The sequence below is a fragment of the Lepeophtheirus salmonis genome, chromosome 13 (assembly GCF_016086655.4).
Source record: "Lepeophtheirus salmonis chromosome 13, UVic_Lsal_1.4, whole genome shotgun sequence".
NCBI lineage: Eukaryota > Metazoa > Arthropoda > Copepoda > Siphonostomatoida > Caligidae > Lepeophtheirus > Lepeophtheirus salmonis.
Window position 1 is genome coordinate 34,034,319 of NC_052143.2, and position 17,634 is coordinate 34,051,952.

Below are 17,634 nucleotides of genomic sequence, written 5' to 3' on the forward strand. Positions count from 1 at the left end.
ATCTTATGAAATTATTTTTCGTCCATTTTTTGAAAATCACTCCACTTCCTCGATTCAATCGAATGCCAAACAGAAAGAAATATACCGATTGGACGTAAAATTGGTGTGTGTTCTTCCAAGAGATGCCACAAACTAAATATAACCTCGATACGCGCCAGTAAAGCTATCTCTTGGACTTTGCACAGACTTTTCAAACGATCCTCGTATTAACTTTAAAAGGGTCCAGATTAATAATACTTCGTAACCTATTATTCATCACGACATTATCTTGGTTGTATTTTACAACCTTTTCTTCTCAATATATAACTATACAAGAGCTTTGAACTAACTGGTAGATAACCCATACTGTTGATCTATTTGACAATTCTTCATTAATGAGGTATAATTTATGTTTAGCAGGTGTTTATAAGAAATAAAGTACGGTCTTATATTATCTCAATTAGTGACTTTATAAAAGGGCCTGAATTAACTTTAGATAGCACATACTATCGATTTATTAAACCATTCGTCATTAACGATGGATTGCTTATATTCAAGAGGCACTTATAAGAAACAAAGCATATTACAACATATTAGAGTATTCTTCATTGATGAGCGATATTTTGTATTTAACTGACACTTGTAAGTAAGGATGTTTTGTTTTTTTTTATTATTATTTTTGTAACGAAAATAACTAAGTTTAGAAATTAGAAATGGAAAAACACTTGCTGTGAAAATTAAATCTCAAAATTTCACAGCTATTCACAAAAATTAAATTTTGTTAAATTAAATTTAAAATAATACATTTTCTAGTAAAAAACATAAATTCCTTAATTTGAGGGGTCCTACAGCCCCTCCTAGCCCTTCCTATTCGGACGCCCCTGGATACAATGGATAAACGTGAATAAAAATCCTTAAAATGGATCGAAGCAAAGAGGATATCACAAGAAAACTGATGCCGCGCAGTCATTTTAACTTTTCTATAGAAATCCGTTTTGATTGGATAGAGGGCGCTCTAGCATCTATTCTTGTACATGAAGCAGTCCCTTTTGGGATCATAATAACACCTTGTATTACATATACTCTAATATACATCATCAAAAATGATTTATGAATAGAGTTCAAGGTCAATAGCATTAAAAACATAATAATAACTAATTATTTATTCTCTCCTGCAAATATAGCAATAAAACTATTAATTAATTTACGAAAATGCAACAACAGTTTTTGTTTTTTACTTTAAATAAATCATTTAAAAAGAAGTCAACGCACTTAAGTAGTTACAAAAATCGTGTAGAACTTATAAGTAAATAGTCGTAACTACATACATACACAGGCTTGCTATATGTGTGTGTAGGTATATGATGATGTATAAAGCACATTGCAATTGTTGGTCTCCCTCCGTGTATGAAATGGAATTACCTTTAGCAGAGGAGGGAGAGAGTTAAAATAAGGTGCATTCCTTAATGGACCCTATTTTGAGGAACAGGAGAAGGAATTTTCTTCACCTGGATGATCTTTCACTCCTCTTTCTACCTGTAGAGAGTGGTGCTAATGGTAATGGTTCATTCGTCCGTATTTCGTAGAAAGAAAATGACCTGTTCCCCCTTGTATTCCTCTAATTCTTATTTCAAAGTATTTCAGCAATGTGTGTACATATTTTCAGAGTGCATAGTCATCTCATCATAAGTATACCGTTGTCTTATTGTGATTTTATCTTGATATACTCTATCTCCCAACCTTTTAATCCTCGTAAAACAAAAGGAAAAAAGTAGTGATGGCACGATTCTAAAAAAATCCCGATTCTGATTCTCTAATATTTTAAATAATAGTTAAAAAATACTATTTTGCTACAAAGGGAGTCCACAGGATTATATTTTAGGGGAGGGGTCTTGGTTTTTGTAAATCCAAAAGTTAATTTGAAATATTACTGTGATTATTGTGAAAAAATTTCAAATACACAATATGATTTTTTTTTTTTTTGGAAAATTAACAACTTTTCAGAAAAATTACAAAAATCCACAGCTCTACTCCAAAAAATAATTTTTTGGGGAAAAATATTTCAAAATTAAATTTCAAATATTAAATTTTTTTGGACTAAAATTTCTAATATGCAATTGGATATTGAAATTTTTTTTTCAAAAATCAAAAACTATGCACAAAAAATTAATTTTTTGGGAAAAAATATTAAAAAACCCCTGGATATTCTCAAAGAATTAATTTTTTTGTGAAAAAGATTCATAATCCTCAGTTAATATCAAAAAAAGAATTTTTTCGAAAATTTAATTCAAAAATTAAATTTATAATGTAAAATTTTAAAACAAAAATTTAAATATTACATTTTTGGAGAAAAATTTAAAAAATATAGTCATTCAGTAAAATTAAAATTTTTGGGAAAAAAAAAATTAAAGATTAAATTGAATTTCAATTATTGAACTTTCTTAAAAAGCAAAAATTCCTTAATTTGGGAGGTGCTTTTTTTTTTTTTTTTTTCAATGCTTCGAAAAGTAATACATAGTCAAATACCAGTTATAAATAAGAATCAGAATCGCAAATTATTTTTCTGATGCAATCCCGATTCCAGAAAAATATCTGATTCCTGATTCCGATTAATCGTCCCATCACCAGAAAAAAGGCAGGGAATTAACTTGAATTTTTTTTGCCGATTTTTCCCCAATTATTATTAAACTATTATTCTTTATTAGTAATTAAAGTTGTTAAAATATTTGGTGGAAAGGAAACGGTTTTGTTATTAGGGGCTCAGATTTGTATGACTACGGATAATCCACAAGGAATAAATTCAGTCCTTTAAAGAAATTCGATATGGACAAGTCTCAAAGAAAAACAAATGTGGGATCGGTCTCATTTAAAATTCCGTATAGACCTATACTATAAATGAATTTTTGATGACGTAGTGTGTTTGTCATTATTGTAAATATGGGCAAAATAATGTTATACAACGTTACATTTGATGTATAAATATAGAACGTTTTGCACGCACCGATAACACGAACTATACGGAATAGAAACGTGGCATGGTACCTAATTTAAGTCTCACATTAAGGAACGATACAACCCTAATAAATAAAATAGGTATAAATTTAACAGCTGACAAATACATAAAGTATTAGTAATTTTGTACATGATATTTTGAAACGTGGTCTGAAGTATTTTAGTATTCTTGAATCGGTCCCAAAATTGTTTATCAACGAGAAGACAATTTTTGAGATTGTATACTTCTTAAACCTGGACAAGTAATTTGTTTGGAGAGTCAGGAAAGAACTGGAAGAAACTGGATGAATCAACAGTAAAACAACGCCCCAAAAAAACGTTGACCTGGTTCTGAGATTTTTCCCCATCTTTTTTGACTTTGTTGGTCCCTATGTTTGGTCTCCAAACTCACTGGACCTCAACCCCATGGACTTCTTTGTGTGAGGTACAATTGAGAAATACACCAAGATATTCTCCTGTAACAAAAAATCCGAGCTGATGTTCAGGATCCAGGATGAATTCCGGAATCTTTCAAAAGGAGACTGTCATCAAGACCTTGTCCCGTTTTCAAGATTGATACGAGGCTGTTATCGACCCCAAATGTGATTATATTGAATAATAATAACTTGTGTTATATTCAGCTTTCATTATGGATTGGTTTTCATTCAAATTGAATGATTAGTTTAAGAGAAACCCCATTATAATAAAACCTTTTGGTTGTTAAAAAGAAGTCGCACTCTGTAAATTGATAGCAATTTTTCATTTGATATTTTGGAACTCGCTCTGAAGTATTTGAGATATTTTAGTTTTCATTTAGTGCAGAGTCATCTCATCCCTTATAGTGATATTTAGATTGTAGATATGTATATACAGGGTGTGAATTTTAAATCTGGAACAAGTTTAGACCTCAATATCTTGGCAACCCCCTGAGATCTAAGTTTATGAAAGTGTGCCTATAAATTTAGCTTACAAAACTGTATAAGAAAAAATACAAAATCTGTGATATGTACTCGAAATACGAATACTGTGTGACCATTATTGTGTGCCTCCATGTCGGGCGCACGCCCCAAGGACTAAAATCGACAATGATACTAGTCAGCTTAAATTGATGTTAACAAATTTGGAGTCATGTTAGAACTTTAAATTGGTGCGGTTTGTCCAAATGGAGTAATTGGAACCGGATATACTCTGAAAAACACACAATTTGAACACTTTTATGTTTTGGGCAAAGGAAATGTGACCTCCTATCTTCCTGGATTTGAACACCTTGGACTACTAGGAGAGAGTCTGTTTAACGTGAACTGTCAACTCCTTACGGTTTTTAATTCTCAAGGTAGTGGGCAACTTGGACAAGGACTGTGCCCAGTTCAGGGCCATGATGGAGGCTGTGGTTGAAGCTGAAGTGGGTTAATTTGAGTGATTGATTTTACCATGGAACACATGATAGAGCAAAAAATTAGTGAATTGCTTCATTAATTTTGCGTAATAAATTGGGATATCAATTATCTTTAAATTTTCCAGGTTTAAAATCCCCACTCTGTAGATAGGTATGGGATTACTGGAGAGCCCAAGGAGAATCCAGGAGGGAGACATATGGTAATACTGAATAAAGACACTTGTTAATATCAAAACTTTTTTTTTTTTAAATAAAATAATATTCGCCCTTCTTAATAAAAACTTAAAGGATGAGGACTCAAAAAATAGAATCATCTTTATGCCCATCGAGCCTCAGATCTAAAAGTCTGATAATTTTGGACTAGGTGCTATTCCAAAGAGCTGACAAAAAGTTACAATTTGATGTTTGTTTTGTTTTTGTACAATGAAAAATGTCCTAGCAATAAGCAAAAATACGGGGGTGTGCGATCTCCTCCACGCACAAGTCGATCTCCGATAAGAAGATCTTCACAGTGGATGCTGTTTTGAATAGAAGAAATGCTCACTTTTTGGCTGAATCAATAGCTCAGGTCGAGGGAACCTTCAAGACCAGCTCAGGTCATGGTCCTCAGCGTCATGGCGCCTGACGGCAGCAAGATGTCTCCCTACTTCTTTAAGGCCAACGAGAAAGTCAACACAGACGTCTACTACAAGGTCCTCAGGTACCATGTCTTGCCATGGATCCCCTGGGACATCTATGTGTCTACCCAAGACAGCGCCCGGCACACATGTTCAAGAAGGTGAAGCAATTTTGCAAGACGAACAAAACTTCGCAACCAAAGGTCGATGCCCTGAAGGCCGTGATCACTGGGGAGTGGAACAACTTGTCTTCGGATTTCCTCAAGGCCACCTGTACTTCTTTTAGTCTCCGTATTGAAGCCATGATTCACAATGAAGGTGGGCATATTGATTAAAAAGTGTAGAAAATTGTTGAATTACCAACTTTTGCTTAAAAAGTTTGCCATTTTTCTAAATTTTGAGTTCTCACCCTGTATGTGTCAGGTTCAGGGTTAGGTTGGAGTCTGTGGTTCAAGCTGGAGGTGCTTGGTTGTTGTGATTGACTTCACTATCATGGACCCCGTTATAATAGTGCAAAAAATTTGTGAATGTCTTCATTAATTTTTAGTAAATAATCCTTCAATTTTCCGGATTTAAAAGTATCTCCACCCTGTATATATATTAGTAACCAAGAAATACTTGAGATATTTGAGATTGAACGTCCTCCATTACTAGCATTCCTTTCTATATTATATATAATGTATACATGTTATACGCCGATGTCGTCATTCATTTTGTTGAGGCTAGCTAAGTAGAAGGGAGGGGGGATCTCTTTTGGGGGTATATACATACACCATTACAATATGTGAAGAGGAAAAGAGAGAAATTACATGTTACATACGTATAATCATTTATAGAATATGTTGACCAAGAGGCAGGAAATCCCTTCTCTCCATTGGTCAGTTTTTCTTCTATCGAATAATGACATATTCTTTATTTAAGCAACAGAACTATACCCTTTAAAATGATGTCTTATCACATTCATCATTTTATATTAATATAATTATTATTGAGCTACAGAGAAGGGAAGTGAATCTTCTTCTACTTTTAAATAGTCATCGACGTGGTTTTTAGTTTTTTTTTTTTTTTCTTTCGAGCATTGCGCCTTTCTGAAAGAGGCTTTTTTCCCCTTTAAGAAAAAAGAAAAGAAAAGAAGAAAACCCTTTTCAAAGGCTAGGAAAAAAAGAAAGCTTCCCTTCCTTAACTTTTTTTTTTTTTTTTTTTTTTTTTTCGTGAAAAAGTGGGTAATTACTGTTTTAAAGAAATAAATTCTAAAAGTCTTCTTCTCTTATACTAAAGGCGGCTCGTGATGGCAACCAACTTTTAATTTTTAAAAGCTTTTTTTTCTTCTTGTTTTTATGTGATTATTAGACACTGATTGTTTCCTTTGTAACATATTATTATAGATATTTGGCGGATTTTTTTGTGTAGATATTATAATTTGTGACGTAATTTCGTCTCTAAGAAAGTATATAACTACAGAGTGGGGCCAAAAAACTTTGTAGGTGCATTGAGTAAGATTTTATCCTCGTTATCTTTAATTATTACGAGCTTTCACTATGCAACCAAACGACAGCTGAAACAAAAATAAATAGTTTTTGTTTGTATCCCATGTCTATAAGTATAAAAATGTCAGAGGAACAACTCAAAAGGTAACGTGTGTGCGATCTCCTCCGCGCCAGTGTCAACACCGATTAGTCTGCAGAGACCGTTAGCGTCTCCATTCGGACTCTCTACAACATCTAAAAATTCCGTCGCAGCTCCATACAGCCAAGAAGAAACAAAACTTAGGTAGCAACAATATGGTTGGCTTCTTGCCTTCCACAATGTGGCCATCCTCCGTCCCAGACCTCAACCCCCTGGACTTTGCAATTTAGGGTGTCTTGGGTAAGAATGTCTCTCGCACCTGTCATCCTAATTTGGATTTGCTCCGAGATGCCATTATGACAACGCGGTACGCCATGGACACCGCATTCATCCACAAGTACTACTAATCGATTCATCGGCGTATAGAGGCTGTTATTGCTTGTAATGGAGGACTTATTGAAGAAAAAATATAGCTAAATATATTAAGTATCAAAAATTGCATGAGCGGTAATTTTGCCGCTGGTAATATTGCCACGAGGAGATTTTGCTGAATGACAAATTAGCCGCCTTTTTATATTTTTATATTATCGGTTCGAACTTTACTTTTGTATTTCGATCAGATTATTTATATAGCTAGGAGAAGAAGAATAAAAGGACAATAGCCATAAAATAATAAATAAATAATAATAAAGTAGGAATAGTCGAAACTTTCAATTTTCTTATAGCCACGGCCAAAATGTATACGATGACGTATTTATGTACACATGATTCATTGTATCATCAAATGGATATTTAATAAGGCATAACTGATTATCAAATCATTCTATGGATGATGAAATATCCCTCTTATTTCCGCATAAATAACTACTTTGTACACAAGTTGAATGACTCTTAGGTATTAACATATGTACATCTACATATTAAATAGGCACATGTATCTTTGTTGCATAGATACAAGGTGATCCTTTGAGATTTACAAAGTATATTACAATGGTCACACGTATTAGATTGCTGAAGCTTTGGTTTTTTTTATAGTGGTGTGGTTTGCTTTATTTGACCACGAGGATTGTCAAAGAATTTGTTCGATATTTTGATTTGATATTCTAACTGTATTGATTTTTATTTTAAAAAAATGGAAAGGGGACATTTTTAAAGCGTCACCCCATATACGTAGTACACTCAGAGTGCTACAATGCTAATCGGGAGTATATTGGGAATTTTACAACAAAACCAATGAAAATTAACATAGTAACCCTGATAATTTGAAGAATTTTTGTAGGAGAGCATCTAGCTGCCATGACGTTTAATTAGATCAACTACAAGCAGCTGTGACAAGGGAGGAGAAGGAAATAAAGGAGGATAAAGGGAAGAAATACTCTGCTGTTGATCCTCAATTTTACTCTGAGTCCAACAAGGACTTACACTTATAAACAGTGATGTTAATTGTATGCATTTTGGGCATGTTAAAAAAAGAAACCTGTGACTAATAATCGATAATTTGAAGAATTTTATAGATGAGAACAGCTTAGCTGTGATGACGTTTCATAGATGACAGCTACAAGCAGTTATGAGCAGGGGGAGATGGGAGTAAACAAGGATATAGACAAAAAGTACTCCGATTTCGATCCCCAATTATACTCTGAGTCCAACAAGGACTTACAATTATAACTCCACAAAAATCCTCAGAGTTGCTCTCCGTATTTTATGAGGACAACGCAAATTTTCAATCCGGGGTTCCATATATCAACCATAGCTTGTATGTAGTATTAGTAGTTTTAGGAGTTTAAATATTATGGCAACAGCTAAGTAAAATACCATTCCGCCCCCCCCCTCCCCGATGATTCCAGTCCCCTGTATTGTTTTCAAATCAAGATATTTATAACTAAATATTATATTTCACGATTTGTATAGCCACACTGTAGTTATTTGAGTTGAAAGAGCAGAATCATCTTTAGAGAAAGGACACAGTTCCCCTTAGTTACCCATGTTAAACTTTTGCAACAACGTGAGGATTATTGAATATTTCCATATATGTTTAGTAGAATAAAAAAGACTTTTAAAAAAAACATTTAAACAGCTTAAATTCGAACACTTCACTTCAAAATCAATTTACATATTATTGACATACTTATTATAAATACACCAGTAAAGAATTAGACTCAATTTATTTAAGTATAACCTAATGGCCATTATTGTGGTGTTGTGCTTCATACCTTATCTAAGAGGAAAGCAAGATATTGAAAGACAATAACAAGATCCAGACGTAGAGATTAAAACGTTCTTGCACAAAAACACGCCAGAATGATTTTTCTCAAAATTGAGTCAGGATTTCATTTCCTATCTATTCTTCAAGGTATAATTATAGTCCATTTCTATCAGCAAGTTATTCCTATTTTATCCTATGTAGACTCTGCAAATTGCAATTAAGTTAGTAAAACATTCATCGTCACAATGAAACAATTAGACAGATAGGTGAAAGGACCAATATTATCGGGGCCAAATTAAATTAAATAAAATACCTAAAGTTTTGAGTAGCTCAACTCATCTCAGAAATTGGAATACCAAGTGATCCTTTGAAATCATTGAAATCTGAACACTTACTAATTCAATAATTAAATAAGGTTGAGTGATTGAAATTAATTCATATTTCGATATATTAAAGTATAAACAATTCGTTAGAAAGAAAAAAAAGTCGAGCTCTCTAGCTTACGTACAAGTCGAAAAATAACACTTGAACGTGATTGACGAATTTACATTCACGCACTCCGAGCAGTTGGGCGTTGTTTTTTTTTAAACACTTTTGGTGCCCCTACAGCCCTTTCGACTAAACATTTTGGGTGCATGTCGAGGGGAAGCCCTGCAGCGTCCGTCATCCAAACACAAAATACCTCAAATCTACTTTCAGCCAACTCTGGCACGCTATGACAGAGGAACACATTGGCAGCGGATACCAGGCCTTTTGCAGGGGCTGGAAGCCGTCATCACCGCTAAGGGTGGCTACATTAATTATCAGGAGAGCTCAGAAACACATCTATTTATAGTTTTAATTTTGTTGAAATAAGATTATTAATTAATAAATTATATCTTGTTGAACTTTAAAATTCTAAGTGTTCGGATTTTAATGGATCACTCGGTACAAAGCCTATAATTGACAGGAATATCTTTAATGTTCATAAAATATAGGGCTGTATATTCTTTGATTTCATTCTGTTATTTTCTCATTCCAAATTCTATTCTCAAATATATTTTTTTACTATGTTTGTAGATATGTTCACAACGTATGTTGACTATATAAGCCACTTCGCAGGGTTAGTTTGTTTTTGACAGATAAAAAGGTTCGACGTCTTTGAGTGTGCTCACCGATTTTCAACTTTTGGAAAAAAAATGGAGAAAAACAAAAGTAATTAAAGGAAAATTCATTAAAAACTTTTCAAAGATTGTTTGTACTTCTAAAATAGTTATTTTTTATGTAATTCTAAATTTTGAAGAATAAACTCTCTTTCAAAAGAGTTTAAAGAATTTTCCCTTAAATTCATTTTTTCTTTCCATTTTTTTCAATAATAGAAAATTGCAAAGTACATCGAAAGACGTAAAACCTTTTTATCTGTCAAAAACAAACTAACAATCCAAACATTCTGAACATATGTTCCAACATAGTTAAAAAATAAATTTGATAATGAAATTTAGAATTAGAAAATAATAATTTTTTCTTTTTTATCAAACCTTGTATATGATGTAATGGATAGTTGTTGTGTAAACTCACCACAAATGATGTCAAATTTGTTCTGAGTACACCAAAATGATGATATTGACAAAATGTTAAATATTTCCTTCGTGTGACGTCAGTTATTTACGTCGTATTGCATTTTCTGAATGTAAAAAATTAAAAAGAAACTCAAAATTAAAATGGTGATCCTGAGAATGTGAAGAATATTTTTGAGTAGAGCAGCTTAGTTGTCATGATATTTTATTAGTTTTACTCAGGGACGCCCCCTGGGAGAGGGTTGAAGAGGCTGTAGACGCGGAAGGGGGGTCTATAGCCCAAATTCCCCCAAATTAAGGAATTTTTTATTCTAACAAGAAAATGTGGTATTTGATTTCTTTTTTTTTCAAATATAATTAATTTTTTCCATTTTTTTTCCACAAAAATTGTATTGTCTGTGAATGGCTATAGCTTTTTGAAATTTGTCTGCGAAAAATGTAATATTTGAATAAAAATTTTATATTTGAAATTTAATTTTAGAAATTTTTTTTTCCAAAAAAATCCGTTTTTGTGAACAGCTCTATATACTCCTTTTCTCCTTCCTCTCTTGTCACAGTTGATTGTAGCTGATCTAATGAAAGGTCATGAGCATTATTCTTTCTCTCCTTCAAAACATTCTTCAAATTGCCAGGGTTACCATATTCAATTTTTTTTTTTTTTTAACATGCCCATTCCACACCGGAATAACACCTTTGATTATAATCATCATATTGATTAAGCCCATTATTTTCACTGAAATGAAGGGAAAGATATACAGTGGAGAAAATAAGTATTTGATCCCTTGCCGATTTTCTAATTTTGCCCACTCGAATAAACGGTCTATAATTTTATTGGTAGGTTTATTTTAAGAGGTAGATATATTATATGAACAAAAAAGTAGTATTTGAAGGAAGACAAATACTGATTATACATACCATCTACACTGTCAAGGATAGTGTGGAAACATTATGTTTTAGGGGGGTTGTTTCTCTTCTAGGGAGAAAGGACGACTTCACAGCATCGAAGAAAGGATGAACAGGGCCATGTACCCTCGAAATCTTTGGCGACAACTTCCTACTGTATGTTATATGTAGATACAACATATAAGTTGAACTGTTTAACCTCCGGAACGACTTTTCTGCAGATGTAGGACCCTAGTATCGCGGCAAAAATCAATAGGATTTGAAACACTAACTGAAAAAATTATGAAGCGTAACAAATTCAAGCTCTACGCAAAAAGTATATTACAAGTAAATGATGCCTCGAGTAACTGGAATCTTGTCTTTGGACTTACAATTGGAGATCCTGTCAGATTTTGATTAGATAGATGACACCCTAGTTGCCATTCTTGTATATCAAAAATTCTCGATAGAGACTAAGAAGGGGACAATTCCAAAAAAATCCCGATGCCGATTCTGATTGCGATTCAAGTAAAAATTAGCAATGCAGATTCTGACTCTGATTCTTAAATATTTTAAATAATAGTTACAAAATGCTACTTTCATATCAGGGGCGTCCACTGGATTATATTTTAGGGGGGTAATTTAAAGTATAAATTGATAAAATCAAATATACAATTTGATATTTAAAATTTTCCGAAATTCTCAACTATTAACAAATTTTTTTTTTTTTGAAAAAAGTTCAAAAATTCGCAGTTCTTACCAAAAAATTAAATTTTTGGAAATAAAATTCTCCTGAATCCCGTGCTGTTATTATGAGTGCAAACATCCAAGCTCAATTCAAAGAGTAAATCACAAGAAAAACGTTTAGAATTTGAGATCCTATTAGGTTTTGATTGGATAGAGGGCGCCCTGTTGGCTATTCATCAAACAGTACCTATAGGCACAAGGACAGAAGGGGGGAACTTAAGGAAGGAGTATTATTATGTATTATTTCGTCTGAAAGGAAGTGAATTATATTATTGCTTCTTCTTTTGGAAAGTTCTTGTCATTATTACATAAAACAGCATCTCTCTCTCTCTTTAAAAATAATTTAATTAATTATAAAAATAAGTATGTAGTTCTCATGTGTGTGCGACACACAATTATATAATGCGTGCTGTGTGTGTGGATGGATGGATGAGTGCTAGAAAGGCCCATCTTAAAGAATTGCTGCTTTCTTAATGTGATTGAATGATATTAAAGTTGTTTGATGTTGAAAAGTTTATCCATCACTCTACGCTTCTTCTTCTTCTCCCCTCTTTTCATTCCTTCCTTCCTTCCTCACACAAACACACATACACAATTTTAATGACTTTCTAATTTTTTTTTTTTTTTTTTTTTGCGCAAAAGACCCTTAGAAAGTTCTTTTTTCTTTTTCTTCTTTTTCTTCAAGTGTAGAGTTATTTTATTTCTATGTATGTAATATATATATATATGGTACATATATTGTATGTCATGTGGAGTCGTCATTGATTTATGGAGAACAGTGTCTCTCAAACCTTGCCCCGCGGCAAATGGCTATATACATATACAATATGATATTTTTAATATCACAGGGGAACAGTCATTTCGTACAAATTAATTCAAGCCCAAAAAGGAACTTATCTTTGAGCGTAGAATCCAAAACGGATCATCTCCATTTTTCTTTGAGTCATTTGAATTCTGAAGTATCTCTGGTTATAGTAATTTCGGACTATTATCGTTCAGAGTCATTTTTACCCTTAAAACAATCCCGGCATTAAAAGTAGGATTAATAAAACTTTTATAAAAGTGTGTATTTTTTCAGCCTATAAAAAATGGGATCACTTAAAAAATATAAAATGGATCAAAAATCTTTGGAGATGCATATTTTTTAAATTATACATTGAATATTTTTCTATAATATATTTATCATCACTATGTATTATTATAAGGGTCTAAAGAAGAGTGTCGTTGCCTAAAAATGGAAATATATGTATCGAGTTCAGAACAAGATACAGAATGAATAAAAACATTTTTTAATCACAAAAAAACTTTTACATAAGTTTTATATTCTTACTTTTAATTTGGGGATTGTTTTAAAGGGTAAAAATAACTCTGAACGATCCCAGATATTTCATAATTCAGATAACTGAGAGAAAAACTGACATTCTGCGCTCATGGATAAATATGATTATTGTCTTCAATTCATTTGTACAAAATCCCCCCCCCCCTCTCTAATTGTTCCCCTGTGTATTTTTTTTTTTTTTTAAACAGGCAAAGAACATAAAAAAATGAAATATCCGTAAATTTTCAAGTTTTGTAGGAGATAAGGGAATAATTTGGAAGAGTCCTTTTATTTTGGGCAAAGTCTTTTTTTTTTTACTAATGACCTGAATGATATTATTTAATATGAAATATAGGTGTATGTTACTCACATAGAGGGCGGCGCTATGAAAATTGTTCTCGGCATGCACCATTTTTTTTAAACAACTAATTAAAAAAATAAACCACAGACTGTCACATCACCTTTGGGATAATATCTTTTTTTAGCTTGTTCATGCTCTATTAAACGTTACAATCTGTATTCAAGAGGAATGCTCAATACTTTTAGGGACAATAACAAAATTTTGTCCAACATGGTTGGGGAAATTATAGGGGAAGTAAAAAGTTATGCACGTTTTTTCGCTTTATTTTGACAATAAAATCAACATTATCCGATTTATAAGGTTCCAAACGGGGTTCCAGCTAATCTTCAGTTCCTGGGTAATGGAATAAGTGATCACATGTTTTATAGACATTTTCTTTGTGCCATATAAGCAGAATGGAATCTTTGGAATCACTGCTTTGCTGTTGCATTCGATACAGCGTTGGGTCAATAAGTCGTACAATTTTTTTTACTTCCATTTTGGTACGCTGTAACACACAACTCTGACTTCCCCAAGCACAAAACTGTAAATGAACTTTTTTTTAGTGTTCGTTTAAGCATACTTTAAGCCTTTTTTATATGCAATTTATTCATGGTGAGATATAGCTCACTAAAGACATCTAGCGGAAAACTTTTTACTTAACTTAATAGCTATATTTAGATTCTAAAATGGGATAATTGTAGCAAAAAGGTTAGGAACGACTGCTTTAATGGACCAAGTTATTAAAAAAAATTGCTTCGTTATATTTATAGAAAAGAACAGCTTTAAATCAGTTACTTTGATCTTGAGAGCCCTATCACTAGGCTCTCTCATCGAGACAGAAGGAAAATTGAGTGCATTTGGCGTGTAAAAATTAACTTGTGCAATTTGCTTAAGTGAAAGTTACAACTTGTACTTACCGGTTGTACAAGTTAAGAGGATGAATTCATTTTTAGACGCGGAAAATCCTCTCATTTTCCCTCGAGTACAGTCATAATTAAAATGTACCATGAAATATATAGACAATAAGAAAGTTTGATAAACACTGATTTATAGACACAATATTTATTTATTTTGTAATTTATGACTATGTCTACAAGGTATGCATATAGGAAATGTTTTTCAAAAGGGAAGTACATTAATTATAATTATACACCTATTAATTAAATATTAGCATAATATTATTAACAATTAATGGATGCATTTATTTTTCTATTTTTAGAAAGGAGCTAAGTGAGTACTTTGGAGGTATCGGGGATACTGATAACGATGAAGATCGTCTTGTGATAGCTGAAGAAGAGTTTAAGAAGGATGGTGGGAATGAGTACACTGAGGAAGACAAGTCAGATTTCTCTCCCAGGGATGAATCTTCTTCTACCAAACCTCTACTGCAAGACAAAAGGATAAACAATAGTAGTTGTTGTTTCAATGGAATTTCAGAGGAGGATATCTCTAAAAAGTTACTTCCAGATCTCATACGCAATGACTTGGATATCCTCATCGTAAGTTATCATTAATTAGACAATATTGTATTTTTTCAAAAATCTTTTAAGTTCCATAGTCAACCTCCTAAGGGGACATGAGCGTTATTTACTTATATTTGTTTGTAAACAAAACGAAAAATAGTAGCGCCGCCTTACAGTTAAATAATACAACTCCCTGAATAACAATATGATTTAATATACGTGTATGTTAATAACATAGACAGCCCCGTTAAAATTATTCTGTGCATGCGCCATTTTTAAACAACAAGCTACAGACGGTTGCACCCCCTTGCGGATAAACCCTTAAAAGGAGTGTTGTGTTGTTGTTTTTTTTAATATTTTCTCAGGATTATATCATGAAATTTACAATGTAAGCAGATGTGGGAATTAACTTAAAGTTTTGCAAAGAATAAACTAATTTTTATGTGGATACGTCATATTCTTTTCGTTCAAAAGTTGGGGGGTATCCTATATCAGTTTCCCCGATTGTCATACTTTCTCTTTCTATCTCAAAATGTGAGAAAACGACAGCAGATTGTTGAAATTCATTTATGGAAACTTTTTAATAATAAATAAATAACCTCGGTAAATGATGTGATGTAAAAATTAAATTATTGGAGCAGGGTAAGAGGGGGGACTAAGTGTCGATCCTTGGACTCATGATGAGGCCAGAGGAGATCACATCTCACTATGTAAAGTATTACGACTATTCCTACAATGTGATCTCCTTCGGCCTGTTTTCTCAGTCTATGGATAACTCCGAGTCCCTCTTTATCCCCCCGCATACTCCATAAGAGAGAAACTCATAACCTTTTCTACATAATGAGAGTATGACATATGGGCAAACCTGCACAGTCTACCCAAAGTCGACACAAAGACTAAAAATACTCGAAAAATTGAAATCAAAAACTAATTAGACAACGAATTATTTAAAAGATTTTTGTATATAAATGACTAATTTTATAATTGAATATGTATTTGTTCTTATAGGTTGGTGTTAATCCTGGGATATATGCAGCTCTCAAAGGGCATCATTATTTTGGCCCATCCAATCATTTTTGTAAGTATTTGATTATTATTATTATTATTATATATATAAAAGAATAAAATTCTTTTCCTGTATAATTATTAATCAAATCCACTATTTATTTATTAACCCTTTCATTAAAATTGGGATGTAATCAAAGGAGGAGAAAAGGAAAAGGAAAAGGAAAGAGGGAGGGGGGGGAATGAAATTATAGAAAAGAGGTTTTTTATTTTGAATGCGACGTTAATGACATTATAGGATGGCCAGTCAAAAGAAATGGATGTCAAATGAATGTTTTTATATCTAGGTCAGCTATTTTTTTCATTTCTCCCTGAAGGCCGCAGAAAGAAAGGGGGAAGAGATCCTTTCCCCCTTCCTTCACTACTACTACATTATGGAAATCATTTTTGAAAAAAAGAAAAAAAGAGAAGGGGTCTTAAAGTCTATAGCTTTTTAAGTTACAAAGATATGTACTATGTATACTCTTGAGAGGCTTTCCCCCCCCCTTCATTTTCTGCTTGCTTTTTCGGCTTTTGAACATATGAAGAAGAGTAAAATAAAATAAAAATTAATGTCGTATTTTCTTCTTATATTTCCTTCATTTTTCTCTAATTGATTATTAAGAGTTAGTTAGTAATATAAAATTATATATATATATATATATAAGTATATTGCAATTAATTTCGAGGAAGTATATTTAGTGCGTTTCCAAGTCATTTTGCGGCAAAGATTTTTGCTTCCGCTAATTTTGCAGATCCTCTTGTTAGTGTTGGATTAGACTTGTATTCTTATTCAGTCTTTTTTCTCAACCTGTCAGTATTTTTTCTAATGGGCCCGGTCTTTTTTAAAATTCATCAATCACATCGTTACGTTTCGTCTGTCATGCAGCCTTTCATCCAAAAAGAAACAGAAAAACCCCCTTAAAATCAGTTGGTAGTTAGACAATTCTTCCCAACTATGGAATAGTTATTCTATAACTATTTGTAGTTTTGTGTAAGTCCTTGTTTAGGACTGAAAACTGCAGTCCTGCCAATTCAATCTCGGTCCGCTACTAATGTCCGGCATATCAGTCCTCAAAACTACAAGCATTTTTAGTGTTTGTGTTAGTTTTGTTGTTTTTGTAACTTGAAGAATGTATTTTTTTTTTTAATTTTGTACAGCTGTTATCATTATTATTTCATTCATGAGGATAAAACATCAAACTATAATCACTAGTGGTTGTGATGATGAACGACGTATTTTCACAAAGGATTTCTTGAGGAGTTATAAGTATTTATGAACATCGTTAGCACTTTAGGGATGTTAAAAAAACCGGAAATCTATATGGTAACCCTGACAATTTTAAGAATGTTTTAGAGGAGAGCAGTCATGAAGTTTCATTAGATCAGATACAAGTAGCTGCGGCGAGAGGGAGTAAATAAATAGGGGCATAGTAAGAATTACTTCGATGTCGATCCTCAATTCTACAACAAGTTTAACAAGGCCTTACGATACTCTCGGTCATTTATGAGTACGCAAAAAGGTT

The 17,634-nt window shown here is 32.6% G+C and overlaps 1 protein-coding gene across 4 annotated transcripts in view; it reads left to right on the plus strand.

The window, feature by feature from the left end:
* The window catches only part of Tdg (Thymine DNA glycosylase), a 39,934-nt gene that overhangs the window by 17,834 nt on the left and 4,466 nt on the right, over positions 1-17,634 (plus strand). For all 4 annotated transcript variants that reach the window (XM_071893001.1, XM_040723540.2, XM_071893000.1 and 1 more), the window contains 2 exons: positions 14,821-15,100; positions 16,073-16,142. In XM_071893001.1, coding sequence (XP_071749102.1) covers positions 14,821-15,100; positions 16,073-16,142 — 350 coding nt within the window. The remainder of the gene's footprint in view (positions 1-14,820; positions 15,101-16,072; positions 16,143-17,634) is intronic.